The sequence below is a fragment of the Dipodomys ordii genome, unplaced genomic scaffold (assembly GCF_000151885.1).
Source record: "Dipodomys ordii isolate 6190 unplaced genomic scaffold, Dord_2.0 Scaffold30, whole genome shotgun sequence".
Taxonomy (NCBI): domain Eukaryota; kingdom Metazoa; phylum Chordata; class Mammalia; order Rodentia; family Heteromyidae; genus Dipodomys; species Dipodomys ordii.
In genome coordinates, this window is record NW_012267246.1 from 1,737,126 (window position 1) to 1,756,560 (window position 19,435).

The window sequence follows — 19,435 nt, forward strand, 5'->3', positions numbered from 1 at the left end:
AGTATGCCAGACCTCTGATCTAACCAACAACCTGTTTCTGGTCCTTTCCTGCTTTGTAGTGCGCCAATCATACTATAGAATTGTTTTATGATTTTCCCGCGATGTGTAGTCATTTGTTATAAGATGCTATGATGTAAAAAAAAGTGTATAGAAAGTGCTATAACCCTGGGCTCAGGGCCTCTCAGCGTCGCCAGTTACCTGGTGTGTGGAGGACCAAGCTCGAGCTTACAATAAAGACTTCTTTGCTTTTACATTGGTGACAGTCTCTGGTGGTCTTTTGGGTAAGGATTTCCGAATTCAGCTTTACACTTGGTGCATTGGCTGGGAATCTCCCCTCCCCCCACCCCGCCCCTGCCCCAAGGCCACCCAGAAACTGAGAAACCCTGCCGGTAAGTTGAGGCATTGCCGCTCTGTAATTATCTGGTATCTGAGTTGCTTGCAGGTTCTCTATTGGGGTTGGCAAGAGGTCTTGGTAGACGTGCTATAAGACAGCCAACAGGGACGGTGGGAAACATCCCCCGGGCCCTCTCAGGGTAAACTATCCACTAGTGCGGATGTTGGAGTCCGGCACTTTCTGACTGATAGTGTACAGGGTAGACTGTCCACTAGTGCAGACATTTGGGCCCATCTGTAGTCCAGCACTTCCTCACTGACAGTCTACAATGTGCACGCTGTGAACGTGTCTTGTCTCAGTGTTCAGTGTTGTGTGTGTGTGTCTTTTGGAATTCTTGGAATGTTTCTCCTCCTAGATTCATCTTGATGCCAGGGTTCAGAGGAGACTGGCAGACACCCCCTTAATATCTGTTTCTCTCTAGCTCCTTCTTTTTTTTTTTTTTTTATGAAACTGCCACTGACCACCTGCAAGATCTTAGCTTCAGGCCTTGGTCCAGGGGGTCTGAGCATGGGGGAGGACCTGTCAGTCTGAGGGGACGGCCACCAAGGACTTCTTTCCCTTGCCCCAAGATGACCGGGAATTCTCCTCTGCCTTGGAAAGCCCCTGGGTCAATGTTTGCAGGAATCTAAAAGAAAAATCCTCTGAAGGTGAGTAGGGAGGTTCGAGTCCCCTGGTAAGTGACTGATGGTGAGATGTCGCCCCATTCACTGAGACCTAATTTTTCTTTGTGGCCACTTGTCTGTCTTGTTTACTTCAGTGTATTTTCTGTTCTATGTTTTCTGAGGTAGGGAAGGCCTGGGTGAGAGTGGCAGGCTTACTCAGCAAACTCTGGATTCAGCTTGAAAACGGCACAGAGTTCTAGGGGCCCATTAGTCCCCAACTCAGCCTTTGGTTGTTGTCTTGTCTAGTTCTGTTTTAGAATTGGTACAAGTTTTAAATGTGACTCATTGGTTTTTGTGTTTATCTGTGTTTTTGTTACCTAGTTGAACATCTCTGGGGGAATAAAAGTTCCAGCCTCCCACCAGGCTTGGTCACAGACCTGCTAAGTCCCCCACCTTGTGTTACAGCAGCTAAGAGGCGGGGCATGGACAAGCCTGAGGCTGCACCTTCTCCCAGTGGAGGCTGCTGGAGGAGAGGCGAGGGTGTAGATAGCAGTGAGCCTGGTCTGGACTTTCAGCTGCTCCAGACAGCTTAACAATTTGTAAAGTGCTCTTGTCAAAATTGGGTAAAAATCTGGCCAGTTTAGTTTCAGGTGACCCCCCCCCCAGCCTTCCTCCAACAGAAGGGATTCAAAAGACTGATTGGTAAAATGCCTTGCTAAACAAGCAAGTCTTGGGAAAATGAAGCTCAACAAAGGTACTTCGATTAAAAGAAATATTGTCTTAATTTTTTTGTTTAAAAACTTTAGAAAATATATGTACAACTGATTTTAATTTTTACATACTTTAAGATCTGTGTGTGTATTTTGTGTGCATGTGAACATGTTCAAGATAAGAATTGTCAGTATGCTGTAACAATTGGGTGAGTTTAAGTTTAAAATTCAAAAGGTTATGAGGTTTGGACATTACCAAAAAATTTAAAGAATCTTCACATTGTTTTAAAAGGCTTTTTAAGGATTCTTTAACTTGAAAACTTAAAAATCTGGGGCTGGGCAGGTGGCTCAGTGGTAGAGCACTAGCCTTGAGCTGAAGAGCTGAGGGACAGTGCCCAAGCCCAGAGTTCAGGCCCTACGACTGGACCAAAAAAAACAAAAAACAAAATTTAAAAATCTGGTATTTTAAAATCTAATTTTAAAATACATAAGGCTGTTTACACTGTAATCAAGATATCTGGCATAACAAAAATGCATTGGCAGTTTGGGATTTAGTTCCCTTGGCTAAAATTTGGGGATAAATATTAGAAATTTAAATGTAAAGTTTAGTTTAGCACTGTCTGTCTGTCTAAAACTGTGTATTTCATTCAAGAACCAAGAGAAAAGACAGGGGGAAAACTTAGAAGCCAACAGAAGACCTATCTTTATGGGTGAGGGGTAAACAGGCAGAAGTGCAGTTCAACTGGTCATGCATGGTGGGACAGGCCCTGGGGGGGGGGGAGTTCACAGATGGTGGGACAGACCCTGAGAGGAGTCCACACATGGTAAAAGAGGGCAAGTTGGCACAAACATAGTTCATCTAACCCTAAAGAGTGGGATTGGGTGTGTGCCCATTCCATAGGAGGGGCTGTGTAACCCATCTTGTTCTGTCCCTTTTCCCTGCAGACAGACATTGGAAACATGATGGTTAAAGTGAGTGGTGTGATGATCTGATTAGTATTGCTAAAACTGCCCTGTGGAGGTGTTAAAATTAAAATTAAGAAGGCCTTAAAAAGAGGATTAAAAAGTTTATTTGTATAATATGACTTGCTTTCAATGAAAGATATTCTACAATTAGGATATGTTTTAAAAAGTCATAAAGGTGTTAAGTCTAGCTTCTTTGTACAGTGATGGTGATTGTAATTCTTGCATTGAGGAAAAATTGTCATTTGAGTTTAAAGTTTTAATGTGTATCTGTTTTAAAACAAGCAGCCAAGAGACAATGAGTGACACTTGGCCTCAAGATTTCAAGGGATCTTTTCAAAAACACAAATGAAAACTAAAGTATAAAGTATTAAAAGAGATTAAAAAGAGGCTTAAAAATTAGGGATGGATTTCTGGATATAAAGCTTAAAAATAAAATTGTTCTTAACACTTGCCTCAAAGTGCACAAAGGAAAAAATTAGGATTACCAAAATAATTGCTATTCCAGTTTGCTCTTTTAGGTTATTTGTTTTTTTTTAACAGTTTCCAGCAAGCCCAGAGCAAAGCACAGAGGATTCTTACAAGTTTGTCAGATGTAACTTTGACTCTTAATAAGTTTCAGGTAAAAGCATGCTTAAAAGCTACTTCTGTGTTGACCACCTTGTTGCTTTTAATTGGAGTAAAGTGGCCTTTTATAAGACTCATTGATCTGCAAACTGGTTTAACGCCAGCCCAGGCAGAAAAAGGTCCCTGTGAGACTGTCACCTCTACTCAGCCAGCAGAGTGCTGAAAGAGCAAGCAAGGTTGCGTTAGGACTCAAAGAGTGTTAGCCTTGAGCTGTAGAGCTGAGGGACAGCACTCAGGCCCCGAGTTCAAGTCCAGCGACCAACTAAGAGAAATGCCAATGAGGCATTTTTCCTGGGACAAAAGCAACGGTGGAACATCCAGAGGCAGTAAGCCACGCTTGGATAGCAGAAATAATGTCAGATCCTAGAATCATTTTGCGTGGCCCTTCAAAAATTGGTGAGAGCCAGGAGGTCATGAGAAGATAGTTTGTAAGCATGCCTAAGATCCATGACTACCTACCTTGTAAGGGACTGGAACTTGCTATCCTCTGTTATAGTAGTAAAAAGCTAAAGTTATAAAATGTGGGGGATAATTTAAATCCCAACCCTGTATGTGCCAAAAGCCCTAAGGGGCAGTAATTTTTGAGCTGACACCAGCTACATGAAATTCATCTGCTCAGGAAAAAGTTTGTAAACCTGAGAGTGTTTCTATTGGTATCTGTCTGAAGGTCTGCATAGTAACTTAGGCATTGTTAGGATCACTAGAGATCACATTCCTAAGTCATCCAGAAAGATGCTTTTGCAAACCAGAAAGATAAATAAGCTACACTGCTATAGCCAGAGAAAAGTTCTGTGCATTTGTCAAAAGTTAAAATATTGTTCTTAATGACATCTAACCCTGGTAACCTCTGTGTAAAATAGGCTAAGGTTATAGGTTCCTGGCTAAGTAGGAGCAACACCCCTGAGTCAGCTTGAAGAAGTTACAAAAGATGAATCTTTGCCCATCATCCCCTTTTAAGAAAAAGGGACCAGGGCTGGGAAGGTGGCTCAGTGGTAGAGCGCTTGCCTTGCATGCCTGAGGCCCTGGGTTTGATTCCTCAGCACCACATAAGCAAAAAGAAAAAAGCCAGAAGTGGTGCTGTGGCTCAAGTGGTAGAGTGCTAGCCTTGAGCTGAAGAGCTGAGGGACAGCGCCCAGGCCCAGAGTACAGGCCCCACGACCAGACCAAAAAAAAAAAAAAAAGAACAAGGGACCAGTCACTTAAAAAAAAATGTGGCGAAAAAGGCATGGGAAATAGTACAGGCCTGAGCCCTCTATATCTGCCTAGAAAATCAGCCTTATTAAAAGAACTATCTAGTTTAAAAAGTTGTCATTTTGGTAAATTGTCCTGGGCTGTTGTCTAAATAGTCTCAAAAACTAGTGGGGTGACAGCCTGCCAAGCCTATGGTATGTATCCTTAACGAGTCTGTATAGGAATTTGCAGCCTAGCATGAGGTATGACAGTCTCTTGGAGCCACTGAGAGACCCTGCTGCTGCTGCTACAGCCTGACAGTCACCTGGAGGAAATCTACATCGTTACCCTGACCACCTCCACCGTGGAAAAAGTAGACTGAACTGCCTGATTCCATCACCTGAGACTGCATTGCTGGTTAAAAGCTGCTAAAACTAAGATCTTGTAGAACATTCTTTTGGGTAATATCCAGTAACCCTCTCTACTCCCACAGTGGATATTGGGGGTTAGGATATCACTGGCTTGCCTTAGGTACTTCAGGGTCACAGCCTAGTTTGGCTCTGGTATGGTAATAACCTGAGTGTGTTATCAATGCAGGTAGTAATGAGACCCAGCCCTGCTCTTAGCCTTAAAATCTAGCAAGCTTCTGCACCCCAGTGGTGTCTTGAGGCTGTTCTGAGATAACTTGGTTCTGCAAGCCAAAGGAAAAATGGGCAGTTTTAAACTCTAGCCACAAAGAAGCTCAAGGAATTGTAAAAAAAAAAAAAAAAAAAGAGGAGGGTAGTAAAGAAAGCCTTGAGAAAGGAATTGGGGAAAAACTGGTATCCCCTTTGGATAAGAAAGGATTTGAAAAGTAAGGATTGTCTTAAAACATAGAGTCAAAGAAGACAAACCTCAGAAAGTTTAAGTATGTAGCAAATGGTATGAGTATGTCTTAAAATTGGAGCTTCATGAGTACAGCTTGTATAAAATTAAGCTAGCTGTGATACATGGAGTCAGGACTGGTGAAAGAAAATGTAAGGGCCTTTGGTACTGTTGATTTTGTTACTCACAGTTGGTCCTGTGTTGTAAACCGGCTAGTGATGTTTGTTAGAGAACGTATCAACACTGTACAACTGATGGTCTTAAAGGCTCAGTATCAACTGGTTCCCAATGGAGAACATGATATGTGCCCATAAGGACCATAATTGGCCCTTAGGTGCATATCAGAAAGGGGGGAATGAGGAGCCTGAGGCCTGGGTGACTCCATCTTGAGCTAGCGATCATCTTCTGAGGTATGAGTTATGCAGCTAACCAGGAGCCCAACCTGGGAATGAACAGAAGAAGCAATTCCCAGGCAACTAGGAACATAAAAAATCCTTGGGGAATACTGCAGGCAGGCAGATGCTGGAGGCCATGGTGACCTAGTAGTCAGACCACAGGTTGTGTCTGTTTGAGAAAGGAACCCTGCAGTTCAGCACCTATCTCCTTGAGACTCCCCTGTGGTGCAAGCCAACCAGTTTAAAGTATGCCAGACCTCTGATCTAACCAACAACCTGTTTCTGGTCCTTTCCTGCTTTGTAGTGCGCCAATCATACTATAGAATTGTTTTATGATTTTTCCCGCGATGTGTAGTCATTTGTTATAAGATGCTATGATGTATGCAAAGTCCCTGCCTTCCCTAAAAAGTGTATAGAAAGTGCTATAACCCTGGGCTCGGGGCCTCTCAGCGTCACCAGTTACCTGGTGTGTGGAGGACCAAGCTCGAGCTTGAAATAAAGATTCCTTTGCTTTTACATTGGTGACAGACTCTGGAGGTCTTTTGGGTAAGGATTTCCAAATTGGGCTTTACAAGACCACGCTGTACGTCCTCATACCTCACTACTCACAGCAGTGGGAGGGGGGGAGTTTAGGGGGTCCCACCTCACATGTGCATGGGGCAGAGACCCCACTAAGGTCAGCACACAAGCCCACCAAGGCCTGCAGCCTCAGGCCAAGGGGCAGCACCGCCAGCCCTGCCCGCAGCTTCCCTGAAGACGGTCCAGCAAAGGATGTCCACCAGCCGAGCAGTTCCGTGGAACCTCTGGTCTCGGTGGGACTTGGAAGCAGGGGGTGGGGCCTCTGAAGGTCGGATAGCAAGTTCTCTGTGGCTCTTCAGGAAAGGACACCCACCGGATGCATGGCACAGGAGGAAGGGTGGCTACGAGGAAAGCTGGGCGTACCAGCCCATCAGCTGGAACTAAGCACCCGAGCTAGGGAGCTGGGGACTGCTGCGGATGGCAGATTTAGGAAGCCAAACTTATTTGCATAAATCAAATTCACATTGATTGATTCACACTGATCTTCTCTCTGGGCCATCAAGGCTCTGGCCAGTTCCGCAGCCAGGCTACTTCCTCTTCATACATCCTGGTGCTCAGGGAGCAGCACATTGAATGTCCTCCATACCTCCCTTTGTGGTGGCAGCTGAGCCCACAATTTTGCACAAGAGGACTGTGCCCAGCCTATCTCGGCATCCCTATGTTTTGCTTAGTAAACTCTGCCACGTCTGGCTTCTGACTTCAGGTGAGCAGAGTTTGTCCTGTGAGCCTGGATGCGCCTGAGGTTTCTTAGAGGAGGGGCAGTCCTCTGATTCTTCCCTTCATCTAGACACTTAGGGGCAGCTCTAGGGTTATTAATTAATCTAATTTCAGTATTACTGGGTCTCCAGGGGAGAGAAGAGAGCAGGGAACAGCTGGTTGGTGCAGCAGTGAAAACACACACATCCACAGCTGGATGTCAGCATCTTACATAGAACCTCAAAATAAAGATGACAGTTATCTTAAAGATCAATGGTGGGCTGGGAAGGTGGCTCAGTGATAGAGTGCTTGCCTTGCATACATGAGGCCCTGGGTTCTTGATTCCTCAGCACCACATAAGCAGAAAAAGCTAGAAGTGGCACTATGGCTCAAGTAGAGTACTAGCCTTGAGCTGAAAAGCTGAGGGACAGTACCCAGCCAGGCCCAGAGTTCAAGCCCCACAACCAAAAAAAAAAAAATCACTGGTCACTATATCAGATATAATAAGGAAAATTCTGAAACATCAAGTCTCTGCCAAAGCATGCTTTAGGGGCATAACCTATCCACACGCTGTTGGAAAACGGGCTGGTGGATTTGCTAGATGTAGAGGTGCCACAAACTTGCCATTTGTAACAAATATGGTACAGTGAAGGACAAGAAATCACAGTCTGAGAAACTGAGATAGGCCTGTGCTGCCCCTCAGAGCACAGACACACAGGACACAGTAACTGAGCCACCCCACACCCCACGCCCTGCACCCTGGCCATCACCAGCTCCTACCCCACAGCAGGACACAGCAACTGAACCTGTTCCTCACAGACAGACTCTCAGCGTGTCATGCACATACACACACACCTGGCAACTGCTGGACTGGGAACAGCACGGGGCACTTCCTTTCTGGTACAACCCTGCAGCCATCTGCCTTCTCTCACTGTAGAAAGAGAGGAACTCTTGGGGGAAATAGAGCCTGAGCAGACTCCATGTCCAACAAGCATTATTCCTACCGTGAAGCCCACAACACATCCCATATGCCCTCCATGGAGAAGAGTCAGTGGGTTTCACAAATGGCCAGAAATGAATTTAAGAGAGCCTAGGGTCACACAGAGCGCTCCAAATAGCCACAAATAGCCTCCTTCCTTCCCTAACTAACAGCCTCGCAGAAAGGGAGGAGCTGGGCAAACAGACTGTCACCATCCACAGAGGCAGGATGAGACTGCGCCAAGTGAGGGCGGCCAGCGCCGGTCACACATGAGGACAGCAGCACCGCATAGGAGCTGTCTACCTCCCCTTCACGCCTGCTGCGCTGGGGCTGCCCGAGGACCCATGCTCCTGCCTGCTCATCTCTTTTCTTCTCTGCGATTGACAGCATATGCATGCACGCTCACGCATGTGCATGTGTGCCAGCACGCGCACAAGTGCGCGCGCGCGCGCGCGCACACACACACACACACACACACACACACACACACATAGGCAAATGTACAGCCCAGAAGAACAAATACATGTGTGGCTGTGGTTTATTACAATAGTATCATTCAGTCCAGGAGTTCATCCAATTGCAGTACTGAAGCCAAGCTGAGGCCCAAGCCTGACCCCAGGGCCTGGCGGCGTGGTGCTGCTGGGGGCCTTACGTTTCTTATCCCTTTGTGCCCAGGGCCAGTGGGAGAGGAGGGCAGGAATGCAATTGGACAGGTCAGGAGGGCTTTGTCGGAAGACACACGCCACTGTTCTGAGGCATCACCTCTCACCCATCGCTCCCTCCGCTGCCAGTCACACACACACACACACACACACACACACACACACACCCTTATTTGGTCTCCAGCATCCTTCCAGAAGCAGAGCACCACCCCACCTGAGTCTGAGACAGAGCACAGGGAGGAGAGAAGTGGGTCAGAGGTTAGAGGACACAAGTGTGTCCTTGCACACGGAGGTCACCAGATATGTGAGCAAAGATCCTGGGCAAATGACCTCATCCTCTCTGGGCTGAGACCCCGGCCTTGAGGAGGGGGTTGGAAAGCCCCCCCTTTTAGAAGCAGTCAAAGCTGAGGCATTTTGCTTTCAAAACAAAGCAAGGGAAATGGTGGGGAAATCTCAGCAGCTCCTGCGCCTTTGTCCTCTCGGGGCATCCATCCGGCAGCCGGGGCTGCATCTTTCCCTCCCTCTGCAGCGCCTCCTCCACCATTCTCCAGCCCATCTCCCTGACCTGTGGGCTGCGGCTGCTAGCCATTTCCCCCTGCACCCCTGCACCTCTCCCCTCACTCCAGCCTGCTACTTCAGCCCCCTCAGCTCACTCTCTTCTGATCCAGGACCAATCATCATGGTAAGAAACAGCCAGACTCCTCCAGTCCACCTCCCCACTTCCCCACTCCCATGCGAGGACATGACCTGCCGCCCCACACAGGCATGTTCGGGAGAAGCCCTCCCTGCCTTGAGAGGTCACGCATCACCGGCTGCTCATGAGGGCTCTGAGGCTGAGTGTCAAGATTCATCACCTTAGAAGGGTCCAAAGCATCCAGTGAGTGGCCTAGAAAGGAAGATGAGCCCGGAGCTAAGGAGTGGGAAGGGAAGGGAACGGTAGACAGGTGTAAAGAGAGATGGGTGCCAGCTTTCAGAGTATCAGTGCAGTGTGAAAGCATCTTACTCACTACTGTGACAGGTGCATGTGGCGTAGGTTGAGGCCTGGTGTTTGTGGGTAACCTCCATGTAATAGGAGGAGGGGGATATGGCTGATGTTTGTCCCTAATATGTTCAGGGAATACAAGACAAAAAAAAAAAACAGAAAAACATCAGAAGAGGAAAAATGCAATATGGGTGGGATATAGGGTGGACAGGCTGTGAGGCACACTGGCGTCTGATGACCCACGCATAGGAGAGTGGCTGCCCCCTGGCACCCTGGACCAAGCTGCCAGGTCACTGTACTGTGGGTGAAAGGACGTTGTCCATTATGCCCGGGAGCTGTGGGATTCTTGAGTTCCTGAACATGCTGGTCTTGCTCTAGCATGAGCCAGATTTGCATTATGGCTAAAGCCACAAAACAATCCAAGGCAGGAAAAGCTTAAAGGTTGCAACAACTCCAGCCACAGTGGGATTGCACTGCGTTAGCACAGCCTGAGGCTGCGGTGGAGGAACAGAGGGCTGCAAGGAATCCCGCCTCCCGCTCTGCTTCCCAGGCTGGGGAATGCCTGGCAACCACAAAACCGGCCTCTCAGCGAGGAGAGGAATCGCCTCCCGGACTGGCTGCTTCCAGATCTGCTCTTGACACTTTCCCTGGAGCATCCATCCAAAGCGAATAAACCCTTCACATGTATGTACACACAGACTCAAAATGTAATCACACATACATGAACAGCGGCACATAGCTCACCACCTACAATGATCTAATGCAGTATATATTGTATTAATCTGGCTCATTTCTTATCTACCTTCTTCTGGCCGCATAATGGACCAGTGGACCACTTCATGGAAGTCATAGCTTTTGTCCATGCTGCTGACAAAGATCTCTCTTCCTAAAACCTATAATGTTAACAACACATCTCCTATAGCAGGTGCTCGGTAAAAAATTGTTGAATGCACAGAGAATCTCATGTAGCCTTGCTAGGGCTGTGGCCAGTGTCTATTTAGCTACAGGTGCCTACAAACCAACAGGAGGCTTTGTGTGCTGCCTGAGGCAGCCAGCAGGCAGGACTCCAGCTCCTTCCCAGAAAACCACAGCTGACTCTCGAAGGAATTTCATAATCAGATAACCCCCTGAGGAAGGTCTAAGGTTTACCACATTCGAAACCAGAGGAGCTTCAGAGTAGAACTTGATCTCGACTTGGAGGAACAAATGGACACACTGGGATGATGGTTAAAGCCTAGCCCTCATTTTCACTAAAACAGCATTCCTTAAACATTAACATAGTGGCATCTCTGTGCTTCCCGCCTCTGAATGATAAGTCACTCTGAGCTGGCAGCCAAGAGAGCTGGGAAGCAAGGTGTGCAGTAATGAAAAGTCAAGCTTACAAAATACAGCTAGCCAGGCACCGCAGTGAACTCCTGCACTCCTAATACTTGGGAGGCTGAGGCAGGAGGACTGCAAACTCAAAGCCAACCCAGGCTACATTAAAAAGAAAAAGTCTCAAAACAAAAACAAAATGAACAAGTGAAAAGTAAAAATAAAAAGGTTAATTATCCAATACTTCAAGTCACTAGTTACAAAAATAGCAAATATCTAGAAGAGTAAATAAGAAACTGAAGTATGTTCAGAGCTGGTTGCTCCCGCCTGTAATCCTAGCTACTCAGGAGGCTGAGATCTGAAGCTCACAGTTCAAAGTGTGAGAATCTTATCTTCAATTAACCACCAGAAAAACAGAAGTAATACTGTGGTTCACAGTGTTAGAGTACTAGCCTTGAGCAAAATGAGCTCAGGGACAGTGCCCAGGCCACATGGCCACCACCACCACCAACAAAAGAAACTGAAATGTTAACCATTTCAGCTATGTAAAACCTATTTAATTTTTCTGTAACTGTCACCCAATTGGGGGTATTTAACTGACTTAAGAGAAGCTATCAGAATCGAAGAGGTTAGCCAGGCGCTGGCTACAATCTTATAATCCTAGTTACTCAGGAGGCTGAGAGCTGAGGATTGTGGTTCAAAGCCAGCCTGGGCAGAAAACTCCGTGAGACGTTTATCTCCAATAAACCATTAGAAAACTGGAAGTGGTGCTGTGGCTCAAGTGGTAGAGCGCTCGCCTTGAGCTGAAGAGCTGAGGGACAGCGCCCAAGCCCCACAACCGACAAAAAAAAAAAAAAGTGAAGAGGTTAATGCAGACGGCAGCGCCCGCCCACTCCCCCTTCCCTCCCACCTCACTTCAACTCAGTCTTCTCCATTTCACTACTTTACAATAAATGAAACCCAGGACAGAAGCATTGGCCGGACTTGGCTGTCACTTATCTCTTATTCCTTCCGGAAACAGTCTCTTACGGGCAATCACAGCACAATTTAGTGAAGAGAAGATTGTTAATAATACACCGCTGAGTTCAACGACCGCTGAGCTCAGGGCAGTGATATCAATCAGGGGAATTTATACAAAATGGATCTGGTTTTAGAGGGCAGAATAACAGCCCTGATGTCCAAAAGAATTCCACCCACCAGGCCGCGGCAGCAATGGAGTCCCAGGCCTCCGGCACATCCCTTGAGGCGTCCTGAGCCTCTGGCCTCACTGGAGCCAGGGTGAGCTGGGGCTCACCCTTGTCCCCAAGCCTGCGCTCCCCCAGGTTTGTGGAGGCCCCAGGGGACGTGGGGAAAGGGTGCTTTTCTGCAGGGCGGGTCTCCAGCCAGGAAGCCGACGAAGGGAAATAACCATTCTATGCTGTGTTGCTGACAACATCACAAATGAATCACCATGTGGACACTTGTGCCTTGACAGGCACTGGGGCCACCCGGGAGCGGGCAGGACCACGGGAGCTCTGACCGGCCCGGTCGTGGAGTATGGTTGGACACGAGCGTGAGGCAGGAGTTAAGACCAGGCTAGCGTTGAAAGACACTGATTTTTGCGACCACAGTTTGAAGTTTAGCTGAGTCAAGATAGGAGGGGACTTGTCTGTGGGGACGGGGTCAGATGGGGCATCGAGAACCTTCCTTCCAGTTCTAAGGCACACGAAACCTGGACTCACAGACGGAGTAAATGAGCAGCTGTGTGCAGGTGCGCAGCGATTTCCTTTAAATTTCCTTATAGCCCAGAGCCTCCTGCAAGGGAGGAGGAGGCCGGCACGGCCTGGAACCTGTGCTGATTGCCAGGTGCCTAGAGGGGCCCCGCCCCTGCCCCCCCAGCCCCCGCCTGTGTGACTCACGCAGTGCAGCTTAAACTTGCACTCATCTTCAATCTCATCGGCGCTGTCCTCATCCGACACCTCTCCTTCCTCTGCGTCGTCCCCAAGGTGGTAAGGCAACTTCTTGCCCTGAAAGGAATCAAAACAATGCATTTAAACTGAAAACTCACAAGAGCCAGAGACAAGAAGCAGCACACCCAAGGACAGGTGAACAGATGTGAGGGAGCACTCATTTTGGTGGCTCAGTGGTAAAGCGCTTGCCTTGCATGCATGAGGCCCTGGGTTCGATTCCTCAGCACCACATAAACAAAAAGAAAAAAGCTGGAAGTGGCGCTGTGGCTCAAATGGTAGAGCGCTAGCCTTGAGCTGAAGAGCTGAGGGACAGCGCCCAGGCCCAGAGTTCAGGCCCCACGACCGGACCCCCCCCCAAAAAAAATAAAAAGAAGAATAAAATTCTGGTACACATTAAAGCACGGACAGACGAGCCTTGCAGACACTAAGACAGATGGCATAGCCAGAAACAAAAGACAGAATCCATGATTCCATGCACACAGGGGACCTGGAACAGCTGAGTTCACAGAGGAGAAAATAAAATGGAGGTGAGCCACACAGGATTTTATTTTTATTTTTGCTTATTTTTTGGTGAGGGCACCAGTTCCAGGGCTGGAGCTCAGGGCCTTACCCTCTTGCTTATTGGCTTTTTCACTTAAGACTGGCCTTCTTCCACTTGAGCCACACCTCCACTTCCAGCTTTTTGCTGGTAAACTGGAGATAAGAGGCTCTCAGATTGTTCTGTCCAGGCTGGTTTCAAACAGCAATCCTCAGATCTCAACCTCCTGAGTAGCATGGATTACAGGACTGAGCCACTGGGCACACCCTGCAGTGGGAATGCTTTTAAATAGGACTAAAGCACTTGAAAACAATTAGGGCATTAGGTAGATTTTGTTATATATAATTGACCACAATTTTTAAAAGTGAAAACTTGAGGTCCAATGTGGTTAATCATTACTTCAGCCTGACTAGAAAGCACACAGCTTAAATTAGGAGTAATTAAAACAGAGAAAGGCCGGGTGCTGGTGGCTCACACCTGTAATCCTAGCTACTCAGGAGGCTGAGATCTGAAGATCTTGGTTCAAAGTCAGCCTGGGCAGGAAAGTCCGTGAGACTCTTATCTCCAATAAACTACTAGAAAACCAGAAGTGGCTCTATGGCTCAAGTGATATAATGCTAGCCTTGAGCTAAAGAGTTCAGGGACAGCACCCAGGCCCTGAGTTTAAAAATAAAAATAAATAAATAAATAAAAAAATAAGAGAAAGGACTTTTAAGGAAAGGCAGTCTTACTACATTCCACTAAGTGTAATTAATGAAGGACACTTATTTTATGAAAATTCAGACAACTGTCTTTCATTATGTGAGTAAGCGTACACGTGACCGCACTCCATCGTCTACACCCACTGGAGGTGTAAGGTTGCCCAGGGTCCTTGGTGGAACCCAATCCTGTGGTACTGGGGTGATGGTGTTTTGAGGTCGGGCCACTGGCTGTGGTTGAGTCACTCCCCCGTCCCATGCTCCGCCCTGGCCCCACAGACACCGGAGCCACCAGAGCCACTTCTGGTGCAGGGACAATTCCCTCTGTCTGGCATTTTGTTACAGCAGCCCAACAGGTCAAGACTCCAGCCATCAAGACAAGGCCCACCACCAGCTGCTGGTTCTAAGCCGGTCAAGGCACCTGCACCTGCATGCCCGCACCTACACATGTGCATTGGCACACCTGCATGCCTGGACCTCCACACCTGCATACCTGCATATCTATACCCGCACACCTGCATGCCTGGACCTCCACACCCACACCTGCAAACCTGCACACCTACACCCACACACCGGCATGCCTGCATACCTTGCACGCCCACATCTGCATGCCTGAACACCTGTACACCCACACCTGCATGCCTGCACACCTGCACACCCACACCTGCATGCCTGCACACCTGCACACCCACACCTGCATGCCTACATACTTGCATACCCACACTTGAATACCTACACAGCCACAACTGCATGCCTGCACAGCCACACCTTCATGCCTGCACACCTGTACCACACCTGCACACCTACACCCACATACCTGCATGTCTGCACCTCCACACCCACATCTGCATACCTGCATACCTGCACACACACCTGCATGCCTGCACACCTATACCTGCATACCTACATGCCTGCACAGCCACACCTGCATGTCAGCACACCTATACACACACCTGCATGTCTGCACACCTATACCTGTACACCTACACCTGTACACCTACACCTGCACACCTACATACCTGCACACCTATACCTGCATACCTGCATGCCTTCACACCTACATCTGCACACATGCACACATGCACACCCACACCTGCATGCCTGCATGCCTGCATACTCACACTGCATGCCTGCATACCTGCAGACCTACACCCACACAACTGCATGCCTGCACCTCCACACCCACACCTGCATACCTGCACAGCCACACTTGCATTCCTGCACACCTGCACAGCCACACCTGCATGCCTGAATACCTGCACACCCATACCTGAATGCCTGCACACCCACATCTGAATGCCTGCAAACTTGCATACCCACACACCTACACTTGTGCAGCTTCACATCTGCACACCTTCACCCTTCACACTCAACAAGCCAAGTTTCTCCTGCATAGCCTGCAGTCCCAAACTACTTCTGACACCTCACCACAATACATGTCAGAAATCAGGGCAGGGGCTTAAGCAAAGGAAAATTCCTACAGTAAGATTTAAGACACCTGAGAGATGGATAGCATTACACCCATCCATCAGTAACCATGGAAAATGCTTCCAGAAACTATCTCAGGTACCAACATCTAAAAACACTGTACAAGTCTTTTACAGAAAATGGTGTGTTATTCTCACACCACCTACACATCCCCCTGCTTAAATTGTCTCCAGATGCTCTTGAATACTTCACACGCTATTCCTAATGAGAGGAGGAGAGTCTGCACATGCCAACCACCAGAAGGCAGAGCTCAGGAGAACCACAGTCGGGGCTGGTCAGCAAGTTCGCGAGATAGCCCCATCTCAGCCAGCAGCCAATCCACAAGAGACCCCCATCTCAGCCAGCAGCCAGCTGGCACAGTGGCACATGGCCGTCATCTCAGCTGTATAGTATGCACAAATAGGAGAACTGTGATCCAGACCGGCCCAAACAGGGAAAAAGTGAGCTACTATCTCAAAAGAAATTGAGCAAAAGGAGCCAGAGGCCTGGCACAAGTTAAGGTGAAATGACTGTCTAGCAAGCACAAAGCCTTGACCACAAAAAACAAGTATTTTTGATATGTGGGTGGTTAAATCTGCCAATATAGGAGAGCTGACTGTACAATAATGTTCTTACGATCTTGGTGAACTATAAAACCACAGGGGAAAGACTGGAAAGAAATATGATTTCATTGTTCAAAGTGTAATTATCTCTAAATCAGAGTATCGTGAGCAGTGTTTTCTCCCTTTCTATGTTCCTCAATTTACATTCAGAAAAAGGACCGCAATTTTAGAATGCAGTAGAGGGAGGGTGGGGCCGCAGGGACTAGACCAGAGGCTCTGGGTCACTGGGGCTGCTGCCCAAATGGCTGGCTGCTTCTGGAGCAGAAGGAAATGCTAAGAAACTCGGTAGGCAGGCATGGAGGTGCTGAAGCTGAGTGGCCAAGGCTGATGGGTAAGTGCCCTCCCTCCCTCCCTCTCCTCTTCTTCCCTCTCTCTTTCTCTCTCTCCAGAGGCCTTGAACAGAGGATCTAGCTAAACCACACCCAGGTTCCTACAGGGAAATGGGACAGTGGAATGAGGTGTTTGTTGTTCAAGACTGCTCACTGGGGGAACGTTTATGACACTGCCCTAAGTGTTGAATGCAATCCAAACCAGGACGAACCCAGTGAAGACGCCGCGCGAGCATCCGCACACCTGGCCACAGAGCCCAAGGCTCTGAACCTCGTGGCCCACAGAATGGCGGTCAGGAAGTGCTGGCAGAAAGGCTGCATGGGGACTCAGGACTTCTGACGCCGAGGGGCCAGGGGCCAGCTGGCCTCTGGGTCTAGATGGGGCCCCCGGCACCTACGTTAGAACAACAGCAAGCACACATGTCTAGGCCATGGCAGCGGGTTTGTGCCATGCCTCACCAGGAAGGTGTTCTACTGCTTGAGCCATGCCTCCAGCTCTTCTTACCATGTCACCAACCATTTCTTCTGAGTCAGCATTGTCTTGGGTCCAGTGGCAAAGCCCAAGATGGACCAGTGTGCAGACACAGAAAATACAACTTCTCAGCCGTCAGATCCCAGAGCCCAGTGATGGCCTCTGACTTCAGACTGTGTGTGCACAGACTGGTGTGCACAGGTCCTGACACCATGGCTGTGACTAAAGGGGTCTGCACCTGGTCCTCAGCAATGCAGGCTGCACCCGGGCCCTGGAGGACGATGTTGGGAGCCAAAAGGGAGTCTCACTGGAACATCTTGAGGCTGAGTTTACAGAATTCGACCTTTTCACCCTGCCCTAAGCAAACACCCTGCAGCTACTAACGACCACCTTTTCACCTTGCCCTAAGCAAGCACCCTACAGCTGCTTCGGCCAATGTAAAAGCTTCCTTATTCCAAGCATATGAATAGCCTTGTGTGAAAAATAAAAATTGGCAGCTTGATCAGAATCCCTGTCTTGCTGTCATTCTTTGTGTCTCTTGTCCCTTCATTCCTTCTCGCTTAGGTTTACTGCCCTCATTGACTTCCTGTGGGTGGGGACATACCTTCTTATGCCCCCTGCCCACAAAATGATTACAGGATGGGGAACCTGTCTAACCTGTCTACCATCTAACCCTGAAAATGGTTCTGAACACAGGGGTCAGCTTCCACAAGACTGGACAAGCTTTTCGTGTTGCTGGTGAGCGTTAGTTGTTGCATTATCTACAACTTTTATCCAGGACACTTCTTCGCAGTTTCGGAATCTGTCGTTTTTATTTATTGACAGAAAACCAAGTTCTGGTAGGTTCTAAAGATGAATACTCCTGAGCAGTGTGCCCACCTCTCCTTTCTCATTTTAGTCCTGGCATGGAATCGCTTGTTTCTTACAAGTTCTCATTCTCCTGTACATTTGGTAAAATACAACCCAGCCAACTATTCTTCATTGTTATTGTTTTGGGTTTTTGGTGCCAGTAGTAGGACCCAAACTCAGGGTCTATGAGTTGTCCCTTAACTATTTTGCTCAATTAGTGCTCTACCACCTGAACCACAGCACCAATTCTGAGTTTTTGGTGATTAACTGAAGATAAGCAGCAGGGGCTGGCTTAGAATCTCTATCCTGGGATCTGCCTCCTGAGTAGTTCAGATTACAGAGGTGAATCACTGGCACCTAGCTTTCCTTTGTCTTTCACCTCAAAAGAATGCAGCCATCAAAAACTGGTTTGGGTCCACACATACAATTCACCAAAACTAAGAAAAATCATAGAGTCGGCAGTCAGAAAGCCCAAGGGGCTGTCTTCATGACTGCGTCTGCACCTACAGTGTCCGCTGTCCCTGGAAAGACAGCCTCTGTGATGCCATCCCTCACCTGCCTCTCGCCCACCACGCGCTGGAACAGCGCTTCTCACGGATACACGCAGGGGCTGATCAACCGTGACACTATATCTTTTTTTGACAGACGGTTATTGGAGCTTGAAATGGGAGGAAGAGATGTGAACAAAAGGCCTTGGCTGGGGATGTGGGGAGCTGCCTGGCTCCTGCCCCGGATGCTGCCGTCCACACTGACAGCACAGACTCAAGTGTTACACCTGTCCCTTCACATCGTAAAGCAACGCTCAGAATACGTAGCAACACCACAGTGACGCAGCCCCAGAACTGATGCCCTGCATCAGAACTGCCTCTCCTGATGCACATACAGGTCTAGAAAACCTGTGTGCCTGCAGGCCAACCACTGCTCTTGAGACTGTGCAGGGTTCTCCCAGGGTGGAGGCCCAGCTGGCTTCATGCCCGAGCCACCTGAGTGGGGATGGGGGAGGGAGAGGGGAGAGGCCCAGCTGGCCTGGATGCCCGCGCCGCGCCGCCTGGGCCATTACCTTCACCAGAACTTTGCCTTTCAAGCTCTGAGGGCTTGGGAGCTGCCTGCCATCCCCGGCATCCACACTTGACAGGTCCAGCTTGTCCCCGAATATCCCCTTCAGGTACTGGGCGATCTTCCGTTGCTGCTGGATGCTGCAGTGGTTCTCAATGGACAGGATCACGGGGAACCTATGTAAGAGTGGGAGGGTGGCGGCGTGAGCCAGGGGCAGCACCAGAGGCCCGGACCCCCAAGTCAGCGCCCACTGCAGCCCTGCAATCTCACGACAGGAGCTGCGGCCGTGCGGGGGACACACTGATTCTACAAGCAAGATTAGAGGACAAGAGGTACATTAGAAATACACCGCTAAGCCAGTGAACTCTGCTAGGTGGAATGACTGAACTGTGCTCACCGTGTGAAATGATGAAGGCCAAGAGTTGGCATCTGGCATAAAGGTGAGGAGAGGGAGCACATTATGTATGTGTTAAAAAGAATTAAAGGAATGAACGGTTAACGGGGGAGGAAAATTATG

At 48.5% G+C, this 19,435-nt stretch overlaps 1 protein-coding gene across 1 annotated transcript in view; it reads right to left on the bottom strand.

Moving 5' to 3' along the window:
- Nucleotides 1–19,435, bottom strand: part of Plch1 (phospholipase C, eta 1) — a 54,409-nt gene that overhangs the window by 20,124 nt on the left and 14,850 nt on the right. The window contains exons 8-9 of the mRNA XM_013016129.1: nt 18,923–19,094; nt 12,836–12,943 (exon numbers count right to left, since the gene is read on the bottom strand). Of these exons, the coding sequence (XP_012871583.1) occupies nt 12,836–12,943; nt 18,923–19,094 (280 nt within the window). The remainder of the gene's footprint in view (nt 1–12,835; nt 12,944–18,922; nt 19,095–19,435) is intronic.